The 27165-nt window shown below is 40.8% G+C and overlaps 1 protein-coding gene across 1 annotated transcript in view; it reads right to left on the reverse strand.

The window, feature by feature from the left end:
• The window catches only part of HDAC1 (histone deacetylase 1), a 39497-nt gene that overhangs the window by 3778 nt on the left and 8554 nt on the right, over positions 1-27165 (reverse strand). Inside the window, exons 2-8 of the mRNA XM_068389541.1 lie at positions 18257-18369; positions 17220-17337; positions 13842-13993; positions 13040-13243; positions 11848-11952; positions 8846-8942; positions 5270-5578 (exon numbers count right to left, since the gene is read on the reverse strand). Coding sequence (XP_068245642.1) covers positions 5270-5578; positions 8846-8942; positions 11848-11952; positions 13040-13243; positions 13842-13993; positions 17220-17337; positions 18257-18369 — 1098 coding nt within the window. The remainder of the gene's footprint in view (positions 1-5269; positions 5579-8845; positions 8943-11847; positions 11953-13039; positions 13244-13841; positions 13994-17219; positions 17338-18256; positions 18370-27165) is intronic.

Raw genomic sequence — 27165 nt, forward strand, 5'->3', positions numbered from 1 at the left:
TGTTATAACCAGTGTAAAGACTGGATACCATTACATATGATGATAATGAGTAAAACATTAAAATCAAACTCACAGCTTTACCACAAACACCTGCAAACTATCTGCCCTACCCATAGGGATAAGGTTATTACCAATGCAAATTATTGAATGAGGTTTTAAAACATACAGTACTTCAATGTCATAATTGATGAAAACTTATAAAAAAATTATTGTAATCAGCCATATGAAAAAATTTAGATATTCTATCTCTGACATAAGGTAAATGTAGGAATTTAATTATTCTTATTCTATCAAGGGTTTGATAACTTTCATTTAAATAAAGTATTTTACTTCAGGTTAACAATTCATGAACTAAGAAGTTATATAAAGTTCCTGATAACTTTGTCAACAGAAAAAAATTGCACCTTGTTTTAAAATAAATCTCTAAAAATATCATAACACATTGAAATATGTTCAGCTCTACTCAATATTAATTTTGCATATCTAAATTAAACACCACTATCAAACCAAATGACATTTCCCTTTACACTCTGTCAGCATCAAAATTCATAGTCATTATAATTCTTATGATACTGTACTGGTTGCAGACACAGAAGAGAAGCTTGACTGACTAGTGACAGAATTTGGAAGGGTGTGTGAGAGAAGGAAGTTGAGAGTTAATGTGGGTAAGAGTAAGGTTATGAGATGTAAGAGAAGGGAAGGTGGTGCAAGGTTGAATGTCATGTTGAATGGAGAGTTACTTGAGGAGATGGATCAGTTTAAGTACTTGGGGTCTGTTGTTGCAGCAAATGGTGGAGTGGAAGCAGATGTACGTCAGAGAGTGAATGAAGGTTGCAAAGTGTTGGGGGCAGTTAAGGGAGTAGTAAAAAATAGAGGGTTGGGCATGAATGTAAAGAGAGTTCTATATGAGAAAGTGATTGTACCAACTGTGATGTATGGATCGGAGTTGTGGGGAATGAAAGTGATGGAGATAGAAATTGAATGTGTTTGAGATGAAATGACTAACGAGTATGGCTGGTGTATGTATCTCGAGTAGATAGGGTTAGGAACGAAGTGGTGAGGGTGAGAACGGGTGTAAGAAATGAGTTAACAGCTAGAGTGGATATGAATGTGTTGAGGTGGTTTGGCCATGTTGAGAGAATGGAAAATGGCTGTCTGCTAAAGAAGGTAATGAATGCAAGAGTTGATGGGAGAAGTACAAGAGGAAGGCCAAGTTTGGGTGGATGGATGGAGTGAAGAAAGCTCTGGGTGATAGGAGGATAGATGTGAGAGAGGCAAGAGAGCGTGCTAGAAATAGGAATGAATGGCGAGTGATTGTGACGCAGTTCCGGTAGGCCCTGCTGCTTCCTCTGGTGCCTTAGATGACCGCGGAGGTAGCAGCAGTAGGGGATTCAGCATTATGAAGCTTCATCTGTGGTAGATAACGGGGGAGGGTGGGCTGTGGCACCCTAGCAGTACCAGCTGAACTCGGTTGAGTCCCTTGTCAGGCTGGGAGGAACGTAGAGAGTATAGGTCCCCTTTTTGTTTTGTTTCATTTGTTGATGTCGGCTACCCCCCAAAATTGGGGGAAGTGCCTTGGTATATGTATGTATGTAAGTATAATTCTTATTGACTGCGCAGATTTTTAGACAGAAAAGAATAAATTGAGCAGAAACATAGATTGATTATAATTACATAATTTATCATAGGGTATATTTAGTTTTACAATAACTAATTTTATATTTACATATTCCACTTGGAAATTCAAGTATTCAGGATAAATATTTTGTTAACAAACTAGTTATTAAAAAAAATGACCATAACTCATTTGTACATCACAAGGTCTACCAGGGAGGGAAAGCAGTTTAAAATAGCAATGAGTAACATGTGCTGGAACATGAAACTGGCTTTATGAATTTAGCAAAATCAATAAAATTTTATGCAGTACAGTCAATTTCTCAATAAAAATCTGCATTGAATAAAATAAGAAAGTGGGTAAATACAGAATGAACAAATAGAACATGGATAAGAAGGAATAAGGAAGATACAGTACTAAGGATAATATGGAATAAGAAAGGGAATAGAGAAAAACATTAACTGAAATGAACAGTAAAACTGAATGCATACTAAAATTAAATATAAAGGAAATGGAAGAGATAAGAAAGGAAGAAAACATTTAGCCACTGGGCCAACATTTCCTTAACTGAAACGCAACTACCCAGCAGCCTACTCAATTGAGTGGAGCAATAATGGAGCAGGGTTTAAAAACTTTACATAATGCTTCCACAATGAAGTGAGTTTTCAGCATATGCTTCTTATATCAATAGTTCTACAGTATTTAGTTGAATCTGGAGATGAGTTTGTAATGCATATAAAAGATTTCTAAGTAGTGCATTAGAATATACTTGTATATACATTAGAGTATATGGCAGTACCTAAAAAAAAGACTCCTTTTTTATCAATATCGCAATATCATTTAATAGGGGTTTAGTATGGTGAATAAGCAGGATCGGCTGATGAAGAACCATTGACGATCTGTCAACCAATATGGCATGCCCTAATCGCCCATTTGTCAGGTCGACAGGTTCTGGTGAAAAGTCACAAATTCTCTAACAGCGGGAAGAAGACGTTATAATGGCTCATGACCCACTGTGTTAGTTGACACTATCATCTCATGTGAATGGCACAGAACCAGCAAAGGCTGTAAAATGATCAAAGATTTGCAGATCAGTTACTGTCCCACTTGAAAGGAACTTGAGGACAACACTTCTACCCACAGTAAAAAAAATCCACCCATCACTAGTGAGGTTTACATGCAAGTGTCCGACCAGCATTAACTTGGCACATGATGATCCCAAGATAAGGTGAGGATAACAAAAGATGAAAAGAAAGCCAGACAATCTACTTTCAGACATACAAAAGACATGGGGCACAACTGCTAACTTAAGACACTACGCCACATTTTCTGTATAGACCTGGTTCACTACGCCTATTGCTGGTCAGCTACCACAGGTTCAATGGAAAAAGTGTCCAAGGACCTATGGGTGCAGTCCTTTATATAGTGAGAAGTACAAGTGCTTTTAAACATCAGCTTTAGACTTATGCCACTGAATGGTTCTTGTGTAAGCCATAGCAATTCCTCTGACATCATGGGCACTGGCAGTTGTTTGTATAGACACATCTCCCTGATTCTTGTATGCTCTCATGATGGTTTCCCGAAGACAGGAGGCAATGGTGATCTTAGTTACTTTCTTCTTTGCCTTACCTAGACTAACAAAAAGATTCTATACCATAGAACAACATTGGCATGTACGCTTCAAGTAAAGACTAACTGCCTGTACAGGACAAAGTATCACATCAATATTATCAGTTACCTCCCTGATTGACAAAATGGACAAGTCAAATCGGTTGTCATTAGTTAATGGATTCTGTGTTTTTGCAGCAAATTCAGGTTCAGTTGGACAAAGGAATTCCTTGCACAACATGCTCTAAGGATGTGCCCTTGTCACACCCTTACTGGGCAACAAGTAAGCAAACAGATGATGGTGTAGGGAGAGAGCATCAGTAGTCGGCTGAGCTATACACAAATTCTGCACACAGTAAGGGTGTGGCAGGGTACAATGACTTAGAGCAAGGTGCGACAGAACTCCGACATCCAACTCAAAGAAGACAGACAGTTGACTCTATCTCCTGGAGTGTGTAACCAAATACGAAAGTACGTGAAATTCACTTACTCTCTAGATGGTGCCAAGGCTAGTAAAAAGACCATCTTAAGGTTAAGATCCCTGTCTGAAGCCTCAAAGGTCCATAAGGTGCCAACACCAGACTTCTAAAAGTGTTTCTCACTTAATAACCCTGCTGTCAAGATTTCCAAGAAATTCAGAAGCAATTAGGATGGGCTGAGACAGCACCAGGGAATTAGTTCTGATGACCTGGCCCCCTTAGGGGAGACCTTTAGAGCAGAGACCTGCTGCTCGATCTTACTATGTTTCCTCTGCCTGTTGGGACCAAGGTAGTTTCAGCCTATATTAAAAACTCTGGGTTTCTGAGAAGAACCCATCAATGAATGTCTTTCTCCGTACTTATCAGTGAACAAGTTAGTTCAACTTTCAGAGAACCCAAAATAAAGAAGACTCCTCTTCCAGCACCGCAAACACAACCTCCAAAGGATCTATACCTGTAGGACCTGAGGAATCCACAACTGCAGTAATGCACGATGGAGCCTCATTCATAATTAGAGGAGAGTCAGTGAGGTCTACCCTAGCCCCCTGGAACAGAAGTATCTTAGTGCTTGACCACCAGGGAACAATTTTTTCATCTTTCTGGGATGTTCTTCCCTAGCCACCCAACCTTTATTACATGAACGGGAGAAAGTGGCGGTAACAAAGCATTCCCTTGCCATGGTAGCTCCTCCAGTAAAGTAGGGTCAGGGTAATGTTTAGTAGGATGAATTGGAGGTTAAACATCCCCATCTGAATTAGGGTTAAGACAAATTAGGACCAAACGGTACTCAAATTTAAATTGTTCAATCTTTTGAGATGAGGTGACGCAAGGATCGCGAAGTCGCTCGTCAGAAATTGTAGGAATTGTGAAGTACAAGGTATAATAGGCCTAGTCCCTCTCGAAGAATAATGATGGGAATCACACAGAAACGGAAGGAAAGGGTCAGGACATTGTTATCATTCTTAGGATATTTTATTTTGATTGTTTATTACTTTTCTGGTAGTTTATTTCACTGGGCTATTTTTCCGTTGGAGCCCTTGGGCATATAGCATCTTGCTTTTCCAACTAGAGTTATAGCTTAACTTGTAATAATAATAATAATAATAATAATAATAATAATAATAATAAAACAATGTTGAGGGAGCACCACATTCATTTTTTGAGGAATTAGAACATTTCCACTCCTCTTGGGAGTTGATCTAGGAGGGAATATGGTGCCTAACCTACAATACATCATCATCATCCAGTAACACAATTGGAACAGAAAAGACGTACCCATGAGAGCATACCCCTTTTAAACGACAAAGGCTTGTATCACATAAAAACAATTAAAATTCAAAGATCAATCTGCAGGCCTTATCTCTTGTAAAAGAAAACTCATAAAATATTCTATGGCTTCAGTGTTTTTGTTCTCCAATACAATTATAATCTATTGCAAAATTAGAAATACTAGTTTTCACATGGCATTAACTCAACAATTAATACACCTTGTTCATGCATTTTTAATAGGTAATGTGCTTAATTCACCATAATGTGAAAATACAAAGTACTAATTTTTTTTACATACCTATGCTTTGAACACCTGGGGCATGTGGCAGCATTCTCAAGTTCTCAAAGAGTCTTGTCTTTATCTTGTCCAAATAATCTGGAGTGTTCTGATTTGACATGTTGGATGGGCTGATATGTAGCTTGAAATCTGGTCCAAAATATTCAAAATAATCATTGTATGGTAATTCATTGGCAATGTCAGTACTCAATGCGACTGCAGTCTCGTAAGTCCAACATCTAGCAACATTACGGATAGTGTACCCTCCACCGCCCATAAGCAGCAATGGCAAATTATATTTCTTGACAAACTCCACACACCTGGCATGACCTGATATAAAGGAACATTAAAGTTTAGTATACAGAGCTATGACTAGGATTAATCACACATCTCTCTAAAAGGGAAACTTCTAAATATTTATTGATGGTCAATTCTGATATACTGTCATTCATTTAAAAAATGTTATTTTCCTTAGTAAAATAAATTTTTGAATATACTTACCCGATGATCATATAGCTGCATCCCTGCTGCCCGACAGAAAAAATCTACGGGAGGAATACGCCAGCGATCGCTATACAGGTGGGGGTGTATATCAACAGCGCCATCTGTCAAGTAGGTACTCAAGTACTCGATGTCAACAACGAACCAATTTTCTCCTCTGTCCCACTGGTTCTCTATTGGGGAGGAAGGGTGGGTCCTTTAATTTATGATCATCGGGTAAGTATATTCAAAAATTTATTTTACTAAGGAAAATAACATTTTTCAATATCAAACTTACCCGATGATCATATAGCTGATTCACACCCAGGGGGGTGGGTAGAGACCAGCATAACAAGTTGACATTATGAGCTAAGTATTCCGTATTTTATTTTAGCAGTTATTCAAAATAACAAGCATAAAATAAATAAGTACCTGGTAAGAAAGACGACTTGAACAATTACTCTGCCTTTTTAAGTACGTCTTCCTTACTGAGCCTCGCGATCCTCATAGGATGCTGAGCGACTCCTAGGAGCTGAAGTATGAAGGGTTGCAACCCATACTAAAGGTCCTCATCAAAACCTTTAATCTAGGCGCTTCTCAAGAAATGATTTTGACCACCCGCCAAATCAAGTAGGATGCGAAAGGCTTCTTAGCCTTCCGGACAACCCAAAAATATTTCAAGAGAAAGATTAAAAAGGTTCTGGAATTAGGGAATTGTAGTAGTGGAGCCCCCACCACTACTGCACTCGTTGCTACGAATGGTCCCAGAGTGTAGCAGTTCTCGTAAAGAGACTGGACATTCTTAAGATAAAAGACGCGAACACTGATTTGCTTTTCCAATAGGTTGCGTCGAATATATTTTGCAGAGATCTATTTTGTTTAAAGGCCACGAAAGTTGTGACAGCTCTAACTTCGTGTGTCCTTACCTTCAGCCAAGCTTGGTCTTCCTCATTCAGAAGGGAATGAGCTTCTCGTATTAACAGTCTGATAAAAATAGGATAAAGAATTCTCTGACATAGGCAAAGATGAATTCTTAACTGAACACCATAAAGCTTCAGACGGGCCTCGTAAAGGTTTTAAAATAGAACTTAAGAGCTCTTACAGGACATAATACTCTTTTTAGTTCATTTCCAACCATACGATAAGTTTGGAATATCGAACGATATTGGTCAAGGCCGAGAAGGCAGCTCGTGTTTGGCTAGAAAACCAAGATGAAGAACATGTAGCCGTTTCGGATGAGAATCCGATGTTCTTGCTGAAGGCATGAATCTCACTGACTCTTTTAGCTGTGGTTAAGCATATCAGGAAAAGAGTCTTAAAGGTGAGATCTTTCAGGGAGGCTGATTGAAGTGGTTCGAACCTGTCTAACATAAGGAATCTTAGAACCACGTCTAAATTCCAACCAGGTGTAACCAAACGACGCTCCTTCGTGGTCTCAAAAGACTTAAGGAGGTCCTGTAGATCTTTATTGTTGGAAAGATCTAAGCCTCTGTGACGGAAGACTGATGCCAACATGCTTCTGTAACCCTTGAGTGGGAGCTGAAAGAGATCGCTCTTTCCTCAGATATAAGAGGAAGTCAGCTACTTTAAGTGATTTGTACCTGAAACATGCAATCCTATCCTTCATTAAAAGGTAGTAATTGCGAAAACAGTTTTACAATGCAACAGAAAAACATAATGAAAGATAAAGAATACAGTGGCTGGAAAAGAGACTAAACACTAGATCAAATAAACTACGTTTAAAATCTCTCACCGCATAAAGCCTGGGAACAAGAATAAAACTCTAGAAACGTTTTACCTTCTTCCCCTACAGCGACTAGGGAGAAGAGTGAAAAACGAGAACAACGTTACCCGCTTGAACGAAACGTTTATTCTCCTCTCTCTCCCTCCGTCTCTATCTCTCTCTCTTCTCTCTTGACTTAGAACCTGAGAGAAGAGCCCAATTATATATCGTTAAAACATATTATTTGCTAAAGGAAAAAACTGAAAGGTTTCCCAAAAAGTTCCTTTATTAGAATTAAAACCATGCAAGCTAAGAAAGAATGAACGAAACGCTAGACTCGGTTTACTCTTACTGCAACGTGAAACCGTGAAATACTCTCTCTCTATCGTAACGATAGAGCGCATGTTGAACGTTTTGAACGTCAACAACTGCGGAGACTAAACTAAACGTTAGTTCATCTTTGAAAACAGTACGAGACTATCAAAGAAATTCTTTCAAAAACGTTAAAATTAAAAAAGTATAAATTCTTAAAAGGAAAATACGATATGACGGGCTCAATGTTAATTAACTTCGGTTCCAAGTAAGGACCGCCTACTATTAGGAAAGGTCGCATATAAACAAACATAAAAATTAATTTTTATAAGTTTATAATAAATGGAAAGTTAATCGAAGAGGCCTATAAAGGCGGAGAGATATAAAATAAATAGATCTATAACTCGTTAAGCAAAATTACCAAAAACCTAAACACACTTCCGTCTAAGGGAAGGGTCGGCCATTTAAAAGTGAAAGAGAGTCCATACTCTCTTCGTACCAACACTTCCGTCTAAGGGAAGGGTCGGCCATTAAAAGTGAAGGAGAGTCCATACTCTCTTCGTCACCAAAATCCTGCATAGCGAAAGCTCAAAACTGGAATAGTGTACTTCACCAAATCGTTGTGAAAACAAATCCAGTTAGGGACGGCGTATTCAGTAGGTCTTGCCTGTGGCACGACAGAGGGAAAATTGGTTCGTTGTTGACATCGAGTACTTGAGTACCTACTTGACAGATGGCGCTGTTGATATACACCCCCACCTGTATAGCGATCGCTGGCGTATTCCTCCCGTAGATTTTTTCTGTCGGGCAGCAGGGATGCAGCTATATGATCATCGGGTAAGTTTGATATTGAAAAAAAGGTAACAACCACAAGGAAACTACACAAGTACTGAAGAGATTTTTGAAAAAATAAATATATGGCAGACCCTGTGGACAGTAGCATGGTAAAGGATTCACACACTCATAAATGATGAAATATATTTCAATGTTTTTCATAACAAAGCGACCCTTTTCACTATCGCAATGAAACAGCATAACTACATGTCTGATTATTCCATAAGAAAAAAAATTGTCCTGCTTACCTTTAAGGGTGAGATTGAAGCATCCAAGTCGATCTCCTGAGAGAGAATCTGCACCACATTGGAGCACAATGGCTGAAGGTTGGTAGGTTTCCATCACCTGATCACAGAGAAGTAGAAAAAATTACTATGCATAATCATTACACTACTATATTTCTTTTGTTGCCATTATGTTTTCACTTGGTTTTCTCTTAAAAGGGTTAGACATCCAAAAATCTATTTCTTTTCAGTGGCCATTTTTTAGATGTAGAGTAGGTCGACATAAATCTCCTTTCAGTTTATATATTACAGATCTATTTCAACAAAGATACTGATCTTAAAATATTCTGAATAATTTAGTTATTACTTCTATTTAGTTATTTTCATCACTAGGCTACTTTGCTCTTAAAATATTCTAAATGATTTAGTTATTACTTCTCATATTTAATTATTTTCATCACTAGGCTACTTTCCTTGTTGGGTCTGCTTTTCCTTGTAGCATCCTGCTTTTACAAATAGCGACGTAGCTTGACTAGTAATAATAAATAGGCATACTGAGAAAGTTTTTAACTCCTTTGATATGACAACGTTGTTTGACGTCAAAAACATGCATGGTGATACAGACGATAACGTCCGGATATGTTATTTACAAATATTAATAATTCTGATAATTTTGATAACAATTAGAATTACTCATAATTTGTATATCTTACAAAAGAGTATAGCACATGGTCGCATATCCCATACTTCATACTCAGGATATTACACTAAAAAATCTCCTCCCCTCACTGATATTAGCCCCTCCTCCTTTCTTCAGGCTAAACATAAGGGGACCCCAAGACTTGGGGGGGGGGAGGCATGGCCTAGCTATTATAATAAAAATTATGTGACTAAAATAGGCCAGGATCCAGAAGAGGAACTAGAGAACAATTTTCTGAAAATTTATTTCAACGTCAATAATCAAATGGCGAAGATATTGACAAAAATTGACCTTTTCAAAATCAACAAACAATTTCTATTTTGTGTATGTAATCTTTTCTCAAAAGACATCATCTTGTAAAACTCCAACATATAGAATTTGCCACAAAAAAGGTAAACCACACAATCTTTTTCTTTGATAAATCAAGAAAATTAGAAATTTAATCATCCTTCATTCAGGCTCATGAACAAGTATTGTATTCGAGGTCTGTACTAGAACATATGATACATATGATATTTTTGTGTAAGAGAGGGCTAGCACTCGGTGTGAAAATGAGATTATTGGATCTAAAGAAAATCGCAAATTTTTAGGAATTATGGTATTATTGGCTAAGTGTGATGTTTGTAGCATCACACACACATATACTGTACAGGTAGTTGTCGACTTATGACATATGTGACTTATGACTGTTCGACTTTACAACTACTTCATAAGGGTGATGACGTCGTAAGTCTATCGGAAATACTACGCTAAAAGGACAAATATTTCCTTGGAAATAATCTAATTTTTTTTGGTAGATATAACAAACCATCTCAGTACCTTGTGCGTTACACTTCAAGAGAAAGACCAAGTCATTGATAACCTGTTCTCATTCGATCAAAGGGTTTCAGACCAAATTACGATTGTGGGAGTCAAGGACCGGAAATCAAAACAGGCCACTTCCAAACTTTAAACCACCATGTAATAGGTGACGAGCAGTGTCTGAAATACGGTGATAGATTGGCAGCTTTACAAGAAGAATTTTCAATGAGATTTTATGACATTAGAAAACACTTGTTAGCTTTTGAACTGTTTGCTTCCCCATTTCATGAGGATGTGGAAACTTTTCCAGATACAGTATTGGAGATTGTTTCATTGTCATACCACGACTCATGTCCATATAGTAACACTGATCTCACTAAACTGATATAGTATGATTATTACATTTATAAAACAATTTCTCTTATTTCTTTTAAAATAAAAAGAAATTGTCTATGGTATGTAGTTATTCTTTCTTCTATATAGCTTATATTCACTACTAAATAGTGATTTTTTTATTATTTCCAAATTGAAAAAAAAAAATTTCAAAGTCTATCGGTAAAATTGGGGAAACGTCTTCCGTTATACACACAAAAATGATGAGAATGCCAATATTTTATCAAAAAACTACCTCCCTAACTGGTACCCTTATCAAATAGAACAGGTTTACAATGAGTATATACATATGGCCTGTACTACACTATACAGTACACCATACACACGGCCACTGATAAGACAATGGGAGATTTTGGAATGGGTGGATACTGTATTAAGAATGTCAAGATTCATGGAAGAAAATCACATTAATAAGGAACTGCTTAGATGTATACAGAGGTTAGAAGGTTATGAATACTCAGAAATTGATATGGTTTGGATACGTAATAAGGGGATGAAGAACAATTGGTTGAAAAACAAATATATTTTAGCCAGACAAAAACCTATGAAAGTCCAGGAAAAATGCAAAAAGGAGACAATAAAAATTTCAGGCAATGCTCAATAAACAAAAAATATCCAAAGAAAATGTAGAAAATTTGAAGGGGATTTGTGAACCTAATATGCTAATCATATACATTACAATTTGCTAGTGGCTTACACAGAAACAGTAATTGCTGAAGCACAACAAACTTGGAAATTTTATACTATATACATGTCTACTTGATTACATACTCTGATTATATGAAATTTGATTCCCATCCTGATTACCCAACTGAACTATTAGAAAAAAAATTCTGTTAGCTGCTTTACCTTCTGTAGACATTGCCAGTTAAAGGCAAACTTAACTTTACTGAATCATTTCTACAAAATCAAACTTATTACTATAGTTTTGTATCAAAAGTTACCAGTGCCCAACAATTCTTTAACTCTATCATTATTCTAGTTGGCTAAGTAGTACTTATCATAAAATTTTGTCATTAGCTTAATATTCGAAACTAAATGAGTTCAATGGAGATCAGGTTTTGTTTTGTCTTTTTATAATATTTACCACATTTAGAAATTTATCAGAAATGAACAAACAACACAATCTTACCTTGGTCATGATAGGGACAAATATACTTTCGTAACTCTCATCATCGATACCATCTCTCAATGGGAAATTTACAGCATAATACTTGCCCTTACCCGCACCAATATCCTGGAATTATACAAAAATCCATTGAAACATCCTACAAAATATGCAAAATGGATTTCCTTTGAATTTTGAAGATAAATATTCAGTTTAGAAATTATCCTTGCCTGATCAAACATTCTAATTGTAATTTTATTCACCTACGAAATTTATATATGAATTCCAATTAAAAAATGGTTCTTGGAACCTATAAAATTTTTTTAGGTAACTTGTGCATCACAGCACCCTCATTCTAACTTTTCATTTCAAAATATCATTAAGCCAGTCCTCCTACTCACAAGCAATATACTTTCTAAAATTGTTAAAATCTCTCAGATCAATTCTAATTAATCATCAATATGCAATTACACTTGTATAATATTAATTTTATATTTACAAAACTATAAAACAAGAGATATTGTACTTCAAAAGTAAACGTGATTATAAAAGCTAAAAGGTTACATTTCACATCGGAAAGTATGATAATTTCTCTACCATCTTAGAAATATTGCTTCCTTTGCAAAACAGGCAAACTACAGTACTGTATTACCACTAATATAATAGCTATCTAAATTAACATTTTACAGTATATGCTGTACACAAGAGTAAATTACAGTTAAATTGCATGAAGGAATTGTAAATTCAGATAAAATCATAATCAACTAGCAATACACAGTTACACTGGTGAAATGTTAATTCCATTTTTGGAACACTAAAAAACAATCAATACTGTATTCTTAGTAAAATCAAGATAATCCTAATCTAAATGTAAATACAAAATTTATTAATAGATTACTAAGCATTTAAAATTATAATGAATATATGTCACTTCCCTACTGTTTCACTAGCAATGTACCTACCACTAAGATGACTGCAAGACCTTTTTAACATTGTACATGATAACTGTACATTAAAGATCAATAACAATAAGAATGGTTTTGTACTTCTATTCTGCCAAAAATTTGGACAAACACTGGTTTTTGTCTAAAAGAATAAAAACCATTAAAATATTAACTCTACAAGAAGAAAACTGTACTGTACAAGGGTATTCTTAAATAAAATTCTTAGCTTATGATAGTGAAGAACTAACTATAAAAGATGCCAATATACTTACCCTTAGGTCTCCAGTTCCAGGAAAGTATTCTCCATACTTATGGAAAGAAACTGTCATGACACGATCAGTTGTATAAAAAGCTTCCTCTACTCCATCACCATGATGAATATCAATATCAATATATAGCACTCGCTGGTGATACTTCAGTAGCTCAAGGATAGCCAACACAATATCGTTCACATAACAGAATCCTGACGCCTCGCTCTATAACAACAACAACAAAAAATTAATAAATAAAAACTTACCATGGTTTTCAATATATAATTACTATATTAGCAAATCCTCCATTTCTATTTAAGTACCTCTACTTATAGCCATCGAATTATCAATCCTCCATTCAATCCATAATTGTTTTTGTCATGTTTTACAGTTTACAAAATAAATAATTTTACCATACTAAAAGGGGAAACCTTACATTTTACTTATTCCACTATCTTGTGGTAAAAATTCTAATTAATTTCTCTGGTAATGAATACTTGTATCCAAAATTATCAATATTAAACACCTAAATTTACATGTGCATTTACTTAATACTTTAGCATCTTAACGGTAATTAATAAAATACAGTAACCACCTTTTATGCCTCACAGCCCAACAAGCACAGGTTAGCCTAGCATAAGATAAACAAACAATTATTGCCTATTTGCACTGACAGTTGGCCACACTCTTCTTGGACCTCTTGGTGGACATAAATAGAAGGTTACTGTAGTTTATACTGGTTATGCGAAAAAATATTCAAATGTATACCTACAGATAAAAGCAGTTTACTTACATAACAGAAAAATAAATCTAATGCCTTTACCTTTTTTGCATGATGGAGGCCTCCTGCCCAATTTACAGCAATATCACATGCTTGTTTGTTTAATTTAACTGCTCCTGCAATGGATCCTCCAGATGATAGTTGGCAGAATTCATATAAACCATCAAACACTGGACAATCCTCTCCAACATTAACTGGAAAAATATTTAGCATTTCTAGCAACATATTTTTTCATAAGGCTAACATAGTATGAAGTACAGACAGTCCCCAACTTACGAACACAATAGGGACCGAGAGTCTGTTCGTAAGTCGTATTGTTCGTAAGTCGTTAGTGTTAAATTTTGGTCTGGAGTAAGCGTAACCTAACTCAGATGTCTACGATTTTCAGCAGTAAAAGTCAACAAATAGCCCCATTTCATATAAAATAGGTTATTACAAATATTTTACTTTATCATATTACAGTAGTCTGTATAATACTGTAAAGTTCAGTACAGTATGTTGTTTTATTATCCTGTACTGCACACTACATAATGGAAACTTGCACAAACAATCGGCCATACATATGCACTGCATTTCTGAATCAGCTGACTTTAAGTAAAATCGTAGTAAATATAGTGTACTGTACATTTAGTACAGTGCTGTACATTAATTCCTTTTTAAATAAATGTACTGAAAGATATTTTATTGTTCCATTACCCAATTTTTTTGCTAGAAACTCACGTAAACAAGCGGCCATTTGCATATGTACTGTACTGTAACGTTTACCTTTTCACGCTTATCAAATCAGCTGACTTGTACCGTACTGTATTTACTGTATGTAACAGTACTGTGCATTTAACTGCTTCATGGTTGTTTTGGGATTGTTTTGGTATTGTTAAATAAAATGCAGAAGGTTAGTTTACTGAATTGTTTTATTTCAATTTTGACCGACGGAATCATTCTTTGTAGAGTATACGTCACGTATCTTGTGACGTCATGTATTTGGCGGAAGAGCGCTGACAAACCGAATGATTTCCTTCCATTATGTTGCCGAGTAATCTTATTACAGAATTCTCATAATCGAAACACCGAGTAACGATATCAAGTGTTTTAGTGGTCTGTATCATTAGTTATGAGATTAGTAGCCTACAACTTACCGTAAAGTTAAGAAAAAAAAAAAGTCTGATGTTATATTTCTTCTGGCGGAAGGCGAGAGGCAAATCAAGTGATTTTCTTCCGATCCGTTACTATTCCCATAATCGAAACATCGAATAAGGATATAAAGAATTTTTTAATATTTTCAAAGAAATATGAAGACTTAACTGCATTAAAAATCAAAATACGGAGACAGAGAGAGAGACAGAGAGAGAGAGAGAGAGAGAGAGAGAGAGAGAGAGAGAGAGAGAGAGAGAGAGAGAGAGAGAGAGAGAGAGAGAGAGAGAGAGTTGCGTATTCCGTTTATAACTAATAATACAGTAAGGTCTATCAACGAACTGTATGGAAAATGTGATACCCTATAATATATTAGCGCTGTTGTAATATTCACTATGAAGAGATTTCGAATATCAAGAAAATTATATAAATCAGTGTTATTCGTACTATATGTGCGCATAATCGTAATACTGCAGCGTCACCTTGAGATCAGCTGATCTCCCAACCAAAAGTAAATCTAAAGTAATTGTTGATTATTGAAATGCTCAAGAAATTAAAAAAAAAAAAATATGAACGTGCTTTAATAAACCCCAATTAAACACAATAATGTCTAATGAAATATGAAGGCTTAATATTGAACGAAAAATTGAATACTGTATGAAGCTTTAGAATTAACTACCCGTATGCGATTGACAGAGCGAGCACACACACACACACACAGAAAGAGCTACAACGATTTCGCATGATACCTAATAATAAGAACTGTAGGGAAACTGATTTTCTGTAACATATTGGCGCTGATGTAATATTCATCTTGAAGATATTTCTAATATGTTAAGAAATAAAAAAAAAATGCCAAAAGTCTGATGACGTTATATTTCTTCTGACGGAAGGCGAGAGGCAAATCAAGTGGTTTTCTTCCGATCCGTTACTATTCCCTTAATTGAAACATTGAATAAGGATATAAAATTTTTTTTAATAATTTTCAAAGAAATGTGAAGATTTAACTGCATTAAAAATCAAAAAAAAAAAAAAAAAAAAAAAAGAGAGAGAGAGAGAGAGAGAGAGAGAGAGAGAGAGAGAGAGAGAGAGAGAGAGAGAGAGAGAGAGAGAGAGAGAGAGAGAGAATTTAACTTGAAATTAAATCTACGGATGTTTACGAACATGTTTGGACTTCCTTCAATTTGTGTTCGTATGTACCGTTGTTCGTAACTCGAATGTTCGTAAGTAGGGGAGCATCTGTACTATATTTACTCAATTTGTATTAAATAGAAAAGCTGATGATACTCTTTCCTATCATTAAATTATGACCACTAACAAAAACTATCATTCCCTACCCAAAGCATTAGCATGAATCTTCAAGGTTAACTGACAAATGTATCATTTACCCCTTTTTCCTTTTATTTTCATTAATAATTACCTAATCATAACATGCACTCTCTCAAGCTGATACTTATATACCTCTAATTTTCCTCAATGACTGATAGATTGACACTCTTCTCCTTCCATCGACATATCTCCACCATCCACACGATTAATCTACTCAAACCCATAATACCAATGCCAGCAAACCTCTCTTCCCCTGGCAATACTTTCCTACCACCTATTCCACAATCCTTATCTTTTACACAGTCTTTGTCCCATTTAGCAAATAAAAAAATTTAAAAAATTGCCAACAAATCTTAAACAAATGTACAAGCCTTTAACCTTATCCTAACCCCTAAATCTTGTTATACAATCCCAATGTCTCCCTCAGCCCAACTATCCTTGAAGATCCACTACCCAACCACCAATGAGTCATACAGCACTTAAACAAAGAAAAAGCAAGGTGAACAGTCTTGAGATTATCAACAAAAACTCTAACGCCATACTCTTAGAATCAACTATTGCTGAATCAACAGAGATTAAACTAATAAAGTAATCCCTCGGCTATCGGGGGATGTTCTGTTTCAGGACCTTTCACGATAACTGGTTTGTAGGGAAAGTGATAAAACATTTCAAATAAACCCTAACAATACTTATGGAAAGTACTGTATACAACGATACAACATTCAGTCTTGCAATTTACCATCCTACATAACTTATCTTCACATTGAAAATATGCCTCTCATAATCCTTATGTTCTAAGTCCAACATTACGAGTTTCTCTAGTATTAGGAATCGTTTGAATATATAACAAAATTATGTAAACTCCTATATCATGCAATCAAAACTAATCAAATCAAAATATCAAAATTCCGTTGTTGTTTATTAGATTGACAAAACTTTAGAAAAGTAGCATTTACTCACATTTCTGCATCTGTTTATTATATTCATTCATGTTGTCAGGCCGAATTGATCTGATAAATCTTATGTAGTCATCACTGTGAAACTTGGTCATCTCATCCTGTGTTGCTTTATGTGGACGCTGAAAGGAAGATTACAATGAAACTTTAATGGGATCCCCTCTGTAAAAATTTATGTGAACTGTACAATATAACTGACAACCTATCTGAAAACAATTGACATGGCAAATCAATCCAAAAGTAATGCTCCATTTCAGGAAATAAAAGAACACTTTCAAATGACATTATTTCAAAGCAGGCATGGATAAGTGTTCGTCAACTGAAGTCCACATGATAATACTGTACACATTCAAGAAATATTACTACCAAAATATGTAATGAATTTTTTGCAATTCTTATTTTATTTGTCTTGGTATGAAAGTTTATTTATTTCCTTGTTTCCTTTCCACACTGGACCTTTGGGCTTATAGCATCCTCCTTTTCCAACTATGGTTGTAGCTTAGCTTGTAACTTTTATAATAACAATAGTCTTTCATTTTTTCTTAATGATAATAATGCTGATTACTGGTATAAATAACGAAATTTCAAAATATTTACGTGAAAAAACATAAAAAATAAAATTTCATGAACATCTGTATCAACGAGGTTTTTGCATATTCACATTCTTTACCCTATTTTCAAAATTAGGTTGGATTTGAGATATCGCTACATGGATGTAGACACAAATGGCAAGAAAATACTCAAGGCAACCTTCAATGAAAGCATAGTGGATGGATGAGGACACAAAGGGTTCAAACAATATTGCTAGGGAATGAAAAGAAACTGCACCAAACTTCACAGTACCTGTATACTGTAACCCAACCGTGATTGTTTGAAAAAAAAAATAACTCAATGCATTGTGACTGCAGGTTTGGTAGATATACAGTAGGTAATTACAATATTAGTTTACCAAAACTAACAAATTTAGTTTTAATCATAAAAAATCAATTACCCAAGCTGACATACTGTAGTGTACTGTACAACTTGATATATTCTACTTACGTATATTTCCATTTTTCGGTAAAGTCCATAGTTAAGGAGTAAGTTGTGAGTCATGCGGATCCTGTGGGGTTTCATAGGATGCCCTTGGCCATAGTAATAATTACCAATGTCACCTGGAAAATTTATGAAAATCATTTACACACATCAAAGATTAAAGTATTTTCATTTCATAACTAAATCATTTATCTTGTAAAAAAAAAAAAAAAGGAGTTAACTAACAGTCAAGGTATTCAACAATTGGAAGTTATGAATCATTTTACCACTACTAGGGAGAGGACCCTTACCCCTATGATTATATCTGACTATAATTACTTCCTATAAGCATATGTGTTAAACCTTTCCATCCTAGGTACTTCACACAGTAATGTGATCTCTTCAGAACACTATGTAAGTTCCCAATTGACCATACTGCAAACTTTCCTTCCTTTGACACAAATTTAGCTAAAAAAAAAAAACTATAGTCAGCCCTCGTTCTTCGTTAAGGTTAGGCAACAGAGACAGTCGTGGAAATAGAGAATCCGTGAAAGCTTGCTCCCCTAGGGTTACTCCACTCATAACCCACTGTAGAGCACTATACTGCTTTTAATGTAGTTTCTATCACGAGGGAGGTCATAGTCGTCATTAAGAATCTCAGTTCGTGAACAAGGCATGGGAGTGTTTCCTGGGGGTAGGAGTGAAGCAGCAGCAACGGCCTGCTGAACTCTCCAGTGAAGAGAGAGGTTGTCGACTAGTTTTGATGCCCAATTCTTTGGGAGGGAGTTCATACCCTTCCAACCCTGGGACTTGCCTGTGAAGGAGGCAAAGATGTAATGTGCCTCCTTCAGAGAATTTCCTAAAGGCTCCGGAACTTCCAGGGACTGAGAGATCCAGGAGACCTCCAGGAAGGTGGAAGAAAGTCCCAGGGGCAGACAGGAGAGAAAAAGTGGTCTGCCTCGACCAGAGAGTCTGTAAGACTCTTCAAACAAGATATCTATCAGAGATCTCAATCCCCTACTAGTCCTAAGATAAAAGGGTATCTTCTGGAAGAAGAGTAACCTGCCTTGGTTACATACGCCTATGATGAATTTTGACTGGGACAAGGCCAAGCCTTTCCCAGATGGGGTCAGGATCAGAAGGCCTTGCCTTGGCAGCTCTCAATTCCAGGTACAGATACTTGTCGCTTTACAACTTATGCAACTTGCAACTACTTTTTTACTACTACTTTTTCACTGTGATGACACCAGAAGTCTGTTGGAAATAGTACACTAATAGGAAAAATATTACCTTAGATATGAAAACTTCGTAGATAATTTGTATTTTTCCTAACTATACAAACCTTGGCTATTTAATAGAGTTATTACTTTCAGCGTAGCTGAAATGACAAGCCATTAATTTTTAACGAGGGTTTACTACCCCCACCGCTAGTTAGCGGGGGTAGAGAAGGGTAGCTTGCTACCCCCAACCTTCTCACACACCAGTGCTTGAGCTCACTTTGCATGGAGGTAGGACTTCAAGGGGGATAGGGCTGGGGGGAAAGTTTGGTTAAATAGCTAAGGTTTGTATAGGTATGAAAAATCACAAATTTTAAGTAATTTTTATTTTTCCTAACAGTACTTACCTCAAACTACTTTCTTAGGAGTATCTGGGATCTCCTCCCATCCGACCAGAATTTTGTGTAGTTTACCCTACTCCCGTTTTCTATGCGGGGTAAACTCTGGCGGAGTGATACGCGACCAGAGACGACCCGGGGTCAGAGAGCATGCTTGCTCAGGTCTCGATCTCCAGTAAGTTTGACAGATAGGTTTCTATTAAGTCCTGTAAGGCACTCGGGGTAGGATGGGCGGGCCATAACCCGAAAGTAGTTCGAGGTAAGTACTGTTAGGAAAAATACAAATTACTTAAAATTTGTGATTTGTTACAACACGGAGTACTTACCTCGAACTACTTCCTTAGGAGACTTATACCTTAGGAGGTGGGAGTGTACCACAGGACCCAGAGACAGTGATGAGGAGAGAAAAGGGGGGAACCTAGATAGGAGGCTAGGTTCTGCTGACCCTCCGAGAGAAAACACGAGAAATAGGAAAAACTACCCAAAAAACTATCTTAGTGTCTAAGTAACTCACCTCTGTAAAAATCCTTGGAGACGTATCCATTCACTGACGATGTATCCCATGGTAGTTAAAGGATTTTAGTGTCGTTTCAGGGAAGGTAATAAGGGAACAAGAGGGGGGGGGGGGGTAAGGAAGGAACCTGTGTCTCTTGGACTAAATGCCCATGGTTTCCCTGGGGCTACACCTTTAAATCTTTTGAAGCGCTGAAATGACGGGACTGAGAGAGAATCCGTCCAAGGACCTCCTCGAGCATTCCTTCAAGTATTGATCTGTGAAGGTTGACTGATTGGCCCACGTACCCGCCCGCAGGATTTGGTCGAGTGCCATGTTCTTCTCAAAGGCCAACGAAGTACTCAGACCTCTGATATAGGCTTACCCGGAATAGGAATCCCTACACTACTGTAGGCTCTCATGATCACTTGCCATAGCCAGAAGGAGATCATTTTTTTGGAGACTGGTTTCTTTACTAATCCTGAAGAAATGAAGACACTCTTGATTTCGGGTCTAAGTCTGGCTGTCCTCTTCAAGTACTTCCGTACTGCTCTGACAGGGCACAGCCGCAAGTCCTTCGGGTTGTCTGAACGTGGGATTGCCGGCACCGAGAATCCTTCAAACTTGGGGTCCCAGACTGCTGGGTTCTGGGTCTTGGCTACGAAGGATGGTACGAACCTGAAGGTAGCTTCACGCCTGCCCTTCGAGTGTAACACCTCGTATGAAAGTCCATGAAGCTCCCCTACCCGTTTTGCTGATGCCAGTGCTAACAGAAAAACTGTCTTGAGGGTGAGCTCCTTGTCTAAGATGTCCTTTAGGGGTTCGAAGGGAGGTTCTGACCGCATCTTCAGGACCCTAGCCACGTCCCACTGGGGCACTCTAACCGCTTGCGGGGGGCATAATTGCTCGAAGCTCTTGATGAGCATCGAGATGTGTCTGGAGGAACCTAGGTCGATGCCCTTCAGGAGGAAGACTTGTCCTAGGGCGGCTCGGACTCCTTTAATGGCTGGGATGGACATATGTACCACGTCCCTGAGATAGACTAAGAAGTCAGATATCTCCGGGATGGAGGCTTTCAACGGCTTGATGTTCTTCGCGACGCGACGCACCACTTCGTAAGGGTAGCCCATTTAGCCTGGTACACAGCGGCTGACGACCGTCTCAGGTAACCTGACATCCTCGTTGCGGTCTTCGCCGAATACCCTTCCTTCCTCAGGAGACGCTCGATAACCTCCACGCGTGAAGGCAGAGGGACTGAGGGTTTTCGTGGAACCTTTGAAAGTGTGGCTGCCGGAGAAGGTTTGACCTGTCCGGAATGGGCCAAGGTGGAAGGCGCGCCTGTTCCTTTAGATCCGCGAACCACTCTCTCTCCGGCCACCAGGGCGCTATCAAAGTCATCCACAGGTTGTCCGCTCTCCTCACCCTGTTGAGGACTTGTCTGAGCATTCCGAAGGGAGGGAAGGCGTAAACGTCGAGGTTGTCCCAAGGATGCTGGAAGGCATCCTTGAACGCCGCTCCTGGATCTGGCACAGGAGAACAAAACACGGGGAGCTGTGCGTTCAGCCTCGAGAGGAAGAGGTCTATTACTGGCGAGCCCCACTTCTGAATCAGTCTTTTGGCCACTTCTGGGTGCAAGGACCACTCGGACCCCACCACTTGACCCATTCTGCTCAGGCCGTCGGCCAGGACGTTCCTCTTCCCTGGAATAAACCTGGCCGAGATCTTGATCTGCTCCCTTTCGGCCCATTCCAGGAACTCCAACAGGAGGCCGCACAACTCCCTCGATTTTAGTCCTCCTTGCTTCTTTATGTAGGCCACCACCGTGGCGTTGTCGCACATCAGTGCCACGGTGTTTCCCCGGAGGTTCTGAACGAACTCTAGGCATGCCCTTTGCACTGCCATCATTTCCAGTACGTTGATGTGCAAGTTCTTCTCTTCGGCTCCCCAACTTCCTCTCGCTGTGCTGTCGAGGAGATGAGCACCCCAACCCTCCTTGGATGCGTCCGTGAAGAGGAGCATCTCCGGGGGGTCGGCTGCGAAGGGCATCCCCTTGAGGGTGTTCGATGTGTCGTGCCACCACTCGAGGACCTCCTTCGTTTTCGGGGACATCGGGACCACCCTGTGCGGGGAGTCTCTCTGGTTCCAGGCCTCCTTCCGGTTCCACTGTACTCCCCTGAGTTTGAGTCTCCCCTGTGGGACTAGCTTCTCCAATGACACGAGGTGACCTATCAGTATCTGCCAGTCCCTGGCTCTCCTGGACTGTCCCGACAGGAAGGGCTGTAGGATCTGGCTCAGGTTATCTAGTCTCTCCGCGGAAGGGAATGCTCTCGCCAACCGGGAGTCCAGGCCCATCCCGAGGTAGGTCATCCCGGTGGAGAGTATCAATTGGGACTTCTCCAGGTTGATGGTGATACCCAGGACGCTGCAGAACTGCAGGAGCTTCGTGCCTTGCCCCCTTAGTACTTCCCTTGAGGCTGAAAGCAACAACCAGTCGTCCAGGTACCGAATCAGGCGGATGCCCTGTTCATGGCCCAGGCTGAGACAATCGCGAAGATGCTCGTGAAGACCTGAGGGGCTGTGGACAGTTTGGGTACCCCATTTTACCCTTAGGTACTTCCTGCTGGAGGGGTGGACAGGGACCTGGAAGTATGCGTCCTTGAGATCTGTGGACATCATGAAGTCTCCTTCCCTCAAGGCCGCTAGGACCGACTTCGGAGTGTCCATCTTGAAGTCGATCTTGCACACGAACCTGTTGACGGCCGAGTGGTCTATGACTGGTCTCCAGCCCCTGTCGCTTTCTCCACCAGGAGGAGTCTGCTGAAGAACCCTGGACCTGGGTTCTTGATGGTTCCATTGCCCCTTTCGCCAGCATAGCAGAGACCTCTTCTTGCAGGGCCGTCCTTCTCAAGGGGTCCTTCGGTGCCAACCATTCCGCCTGTAGATCTGGTATCAGAAGGGCAATCTGTACCCTTCTTTCAGAGCTGTCACGGTCCACGGGTCCGATCCGTGGTCCCGCCATGCTTGCCAAGAATGTTTGAGGCATCCCCCCACCTAAGGCTTCGGGGGAGCTGCGAGGATTGCTGCCAGGATGTAGGATGTAGTAGGGGCGTCTCTCCTGGGCTGGTTAGGTGAGGCGTGAGGAGGGAGAGGGACGTCAGAAGGTGCTCTTCTATGGGTGGGTCTTCTTGCTGGAGGGGCCTTGGGTTCTCCCGCATCCTTTAGTTTCCTCACCCTCTCCACTTCCTTGAGGGGGAAAACTGACTCGTCCCACAGTGGAAGGCTCCTCAGGGACTTCGCTTCCCTGTCAGGGAGCCGCCTTACAAGTCTGCTGAGCACTGTGTCCCTTTTCCTGAGTATCCAGTTGGCGGTTTGTGCTATGGACTAATAGGAAAGGAACTTCAGGGCCTTACCACCCGAGCTAATCAGCTCATTCAGCAAGGCCTGATTTTCCGGGATTGCGAGGTCGTGTGAGGACTGGAACCCTACCAGCGTGGAGGCCCACCAATCCAGCCACGATGACACGTGAACCAAGTCCCTGGACAGCACCTCCATCATGGCAGTCTCCGCCGGGGAGAAACAACCCGGGGCCGTGGTAGCCCTCTCCTCTGCTGCACCCTGTCCCAAGATGGCGACTGCTGGTTCCACTGCGCAGGGCCCCGCGCAGTGTCCTTCCGAGAGGTAGAACCGGGACTGCGTCTTCAGGCCCTGGAGAAGTCTAGAGGCGCTCTGGTTCTTGGGAGCTTCCACATGGTTGGCCACGATCTTGTTAACGTGCGCCAATCCCAGCTTCACATCTCTAGCTAAAGGGCTAGCGAGGGCCTCTATTGTACAGGTGCATCCACCAGCCTGTTGAGGCTCGAGAGACAGACCTCGTCAGTAGAGGGCTCCGGTTCATCCAGCCTATGGTACCGTCGGATGAGGCCTATCACCCTCCTGTATGCAGACACCTCCACTGGCAAACCTTCTTCTCCGTCCTCTACCTTCTCCGTTGGGCGTCCCAGTTCTCGTGACGAAGGACCTCCGACGGGGGGAGCCGTACGAGGAGGCGGCATCCTCCTGGAGTAGTCCAGTCCCCTTGCTTCAGGCAGTAGGACGGGCATCGCCGATGGAACGGATGCCTCCGTCCTGGATTTATCTCTTCTTCCGGCGGACCAGGGGTCTGTGGGCTTGCCCGTCGAGGAAAGGCGTTTCTCCTGTTCTGGACGACTCATCAAAGATCTTGAGGCCAGGACGCAGCTGCCAGACCGAAGGGGCGACTCTCCCTGCTGGGCGGGTGGAGTCGGAACCTTCGCGGACTTATGCCTGACCCTTGGTGCCTGATGAGACGAGTCCCTCCGTCGGTCATACTTACTTTCGTTGACAAAACCTACCGGTGAGCGGGGCCTAGGGCGCCATCCCGAGGTGCCTGCGACTGCTGCAGCCCCCAGGAGTTGGCTACGGGGAATGGAGACTCGCACCCATTCTTCCTCCGGCGAAAGGCTTCTCCTGAACTTCCTCCTGGGGGATCTGGAACGTCTACTCCCGTGGCGGGATCTTGAATGGGAGCGCGAGCGAGATCGCCTCCTGCGGAACCTATCTCGCCGTCTCCTATGGTCTCTCTGGGCTCCGTCTTCCGACGAGTAGGAGTAGGCCTTGACCGAGGAGCCCGAAGACCTGTAGGACCTCGGAGGGCCTCAATCTTGCCGCGTTGCTGGTGGTTTTGCATGGGGTTCGGCCGGCGACGAAGGCTGCATGAAGTCCCGGGAACGTAGCTGAAGGCGTTGGAGGGGAGCGGGGGAGCTCCTTGCTGGGGAACCAGGTCTCAAACTCCTCTTCCATCCTCAGGGGCGATCTGAAGGGCGTCTTCGGAGGTGCCCACACGAGGGTGTCTGATGGCGGCGAGTCGTCCTTCTCGGCGGCACCCTCAGCTGCTGACGCACCTGAAAAACCTGCCCAAGAGGCGGGACAAGAGACTGCCGCCGTTTTACCCCACATCGGATCGTCCGACGAGACGGGACCTGCTTTCACCAGGGCTCCGTCCCCTGGATACACAACCGCCCCTCCCTCAGGCCTCCCACTTGCCTGGACCAAAGACACAATCCCACTGTCAGGTAAATCAGACTCCTGGGGAAGGGCCACAGGCCGCTTCCCCAGAGGCCATAGCCTCTGTACCATGGCCTTTCACTGTCTTGGGTTAGAGTTCTCTTGCTTGAGGGTACACTCGAGCACACTCTCCTATCTTATTTCTCTTCCTCTTGTTTTGTTAAAGTTTTTATAGTTTATATAGGAGATATTTATTGTTGTTACTCTTCTTAGAATATTTTATTTTCCTTTTTTCCTTTCCGCACTGAGCTATTTTCCCTGTTGGAGCCCCTGGGCTTATAGCATACTGCTTTTCCAACTAGGGTTGTAGCTTAGTAAGTAATAATAATAATAATAATAATAATAATAGACTTACCTCGACCCCTACACTGGGTAGGGGAAGATGGCAGAAAGAGACTGTCCGACGGGACGCCGGGCAAAGCGAGAGGCAAAGAGACGCTGGACTTCCTAGGGGACCGTCAAGAGGCCTTCTTCTTCTTAGTGCCGTATCGCACCCACTGCACTTCATTCCAGGACTCGCACTCCGGACACGTGGCTGTAGGGGAACACACACTGCCCCTACACGACGAACAAAAGGAGTGCGGGTCAACGTCGGGCTTAGAGAGGAAAGCGCCACACGATTTGCCGGCCACAGGCCCAGGGCAACGACGGGGATGCTCCATAATGCACTAGTAATACACCAAGACACAGGAACACAGAGGGAAAGGATAGGGAAGCACACAAAGGGACCACGTGAGAGACAAAGGGGTGCACTGGGTTAAGAGAGGGCGTCGAGGTGTTAACGCCGACGCGTCCAAAAACTTACTGGAGATCGAGACCTGAGCAAGCATGCTTTCTGACCCCGGGTCGTCTCTGGGCGCGTATCACTCTGCCAGAGATTACCCCGCATAGAAAACGGGAGTAGTGTAAACTACACAAAATTCTGGTCGGATGGCAGGAGATCCCAGATACTCCTAAGAAAGTAGTTCGAGGTAAGTACTCCGTGTTGGAACAAATACAAATTATCTACGAATTTGTCATTTGTTCCGTACCTGGAATACAAACCACGCTATTTAATAGGGGTGACTCACCCATTAGGAAGGGTGGACATCCCAGCCAGTCTGGCTTTTGGCTTTCCCCGGGGGCTCCTTATTTGAGTGTGACAGCACTCAAGAAATAAGGAGCCCCAGCACCTCGCTAAAACCTTGCTACGCAAGCTGTGTGTGAAGGTATGAAGAAGTGCGACTCGTCCTAGAAAGTTGTTCTGAAGTTCTTTAGATGGAAACTTGTAGACTAGGACTTTCCCAATACCACCTCGTCAGGATATGGAGACAACAGTATTAATATTAATAATAGGAACACAAGGGAGTATGGTTTACCTGCAGTGGTTTGAGGTCAGCTATGCAGAGAACCCAGGATGCTGCTTTTCCCAAGGGAGGGGATGATGAGGAAAAGAATAAGGGCCAGTCAAACCTTTTCATTCATGCAGACTAAAACCGGGTAACAATGCCCTCAACCTTCTGCTACTTGTCCAATAAGGAGCTTGAGGTTTTAAACCAGCTGTTGTGCAGCCACCACGGGACCGATAGAGAACGTATCGAGTCTCCTGTGGGTCACATCTTGCAGGTAGTGGAATGTGAACGTGGTTTGCCGTTTCCACACCCCAGCTTGAAGGACCTGCGTCACTGAAAAATTTCTTTTGAAGGCCAGGGACGTAGCTATGCCCCTGACATCATGTGCTCTGGGGCGATGTGACGGAGGAGGGTC

The sequence above is a fragment of the Palaemon carinicauda genome, chromosome 1, assembly GCF_036898095.1.
Source record: "Palaemon carinicauda isolate YSFRI2023 chromosome 1, ASM3689809v2, whole genome shotgun sequence".
Taxonomy (NCBI): Eukaryota; Metazoa; Arthropoda; class Malacostraca; order Decapoda; family Palaemonidae; genus Palaemon; species Palaemon carinicauda.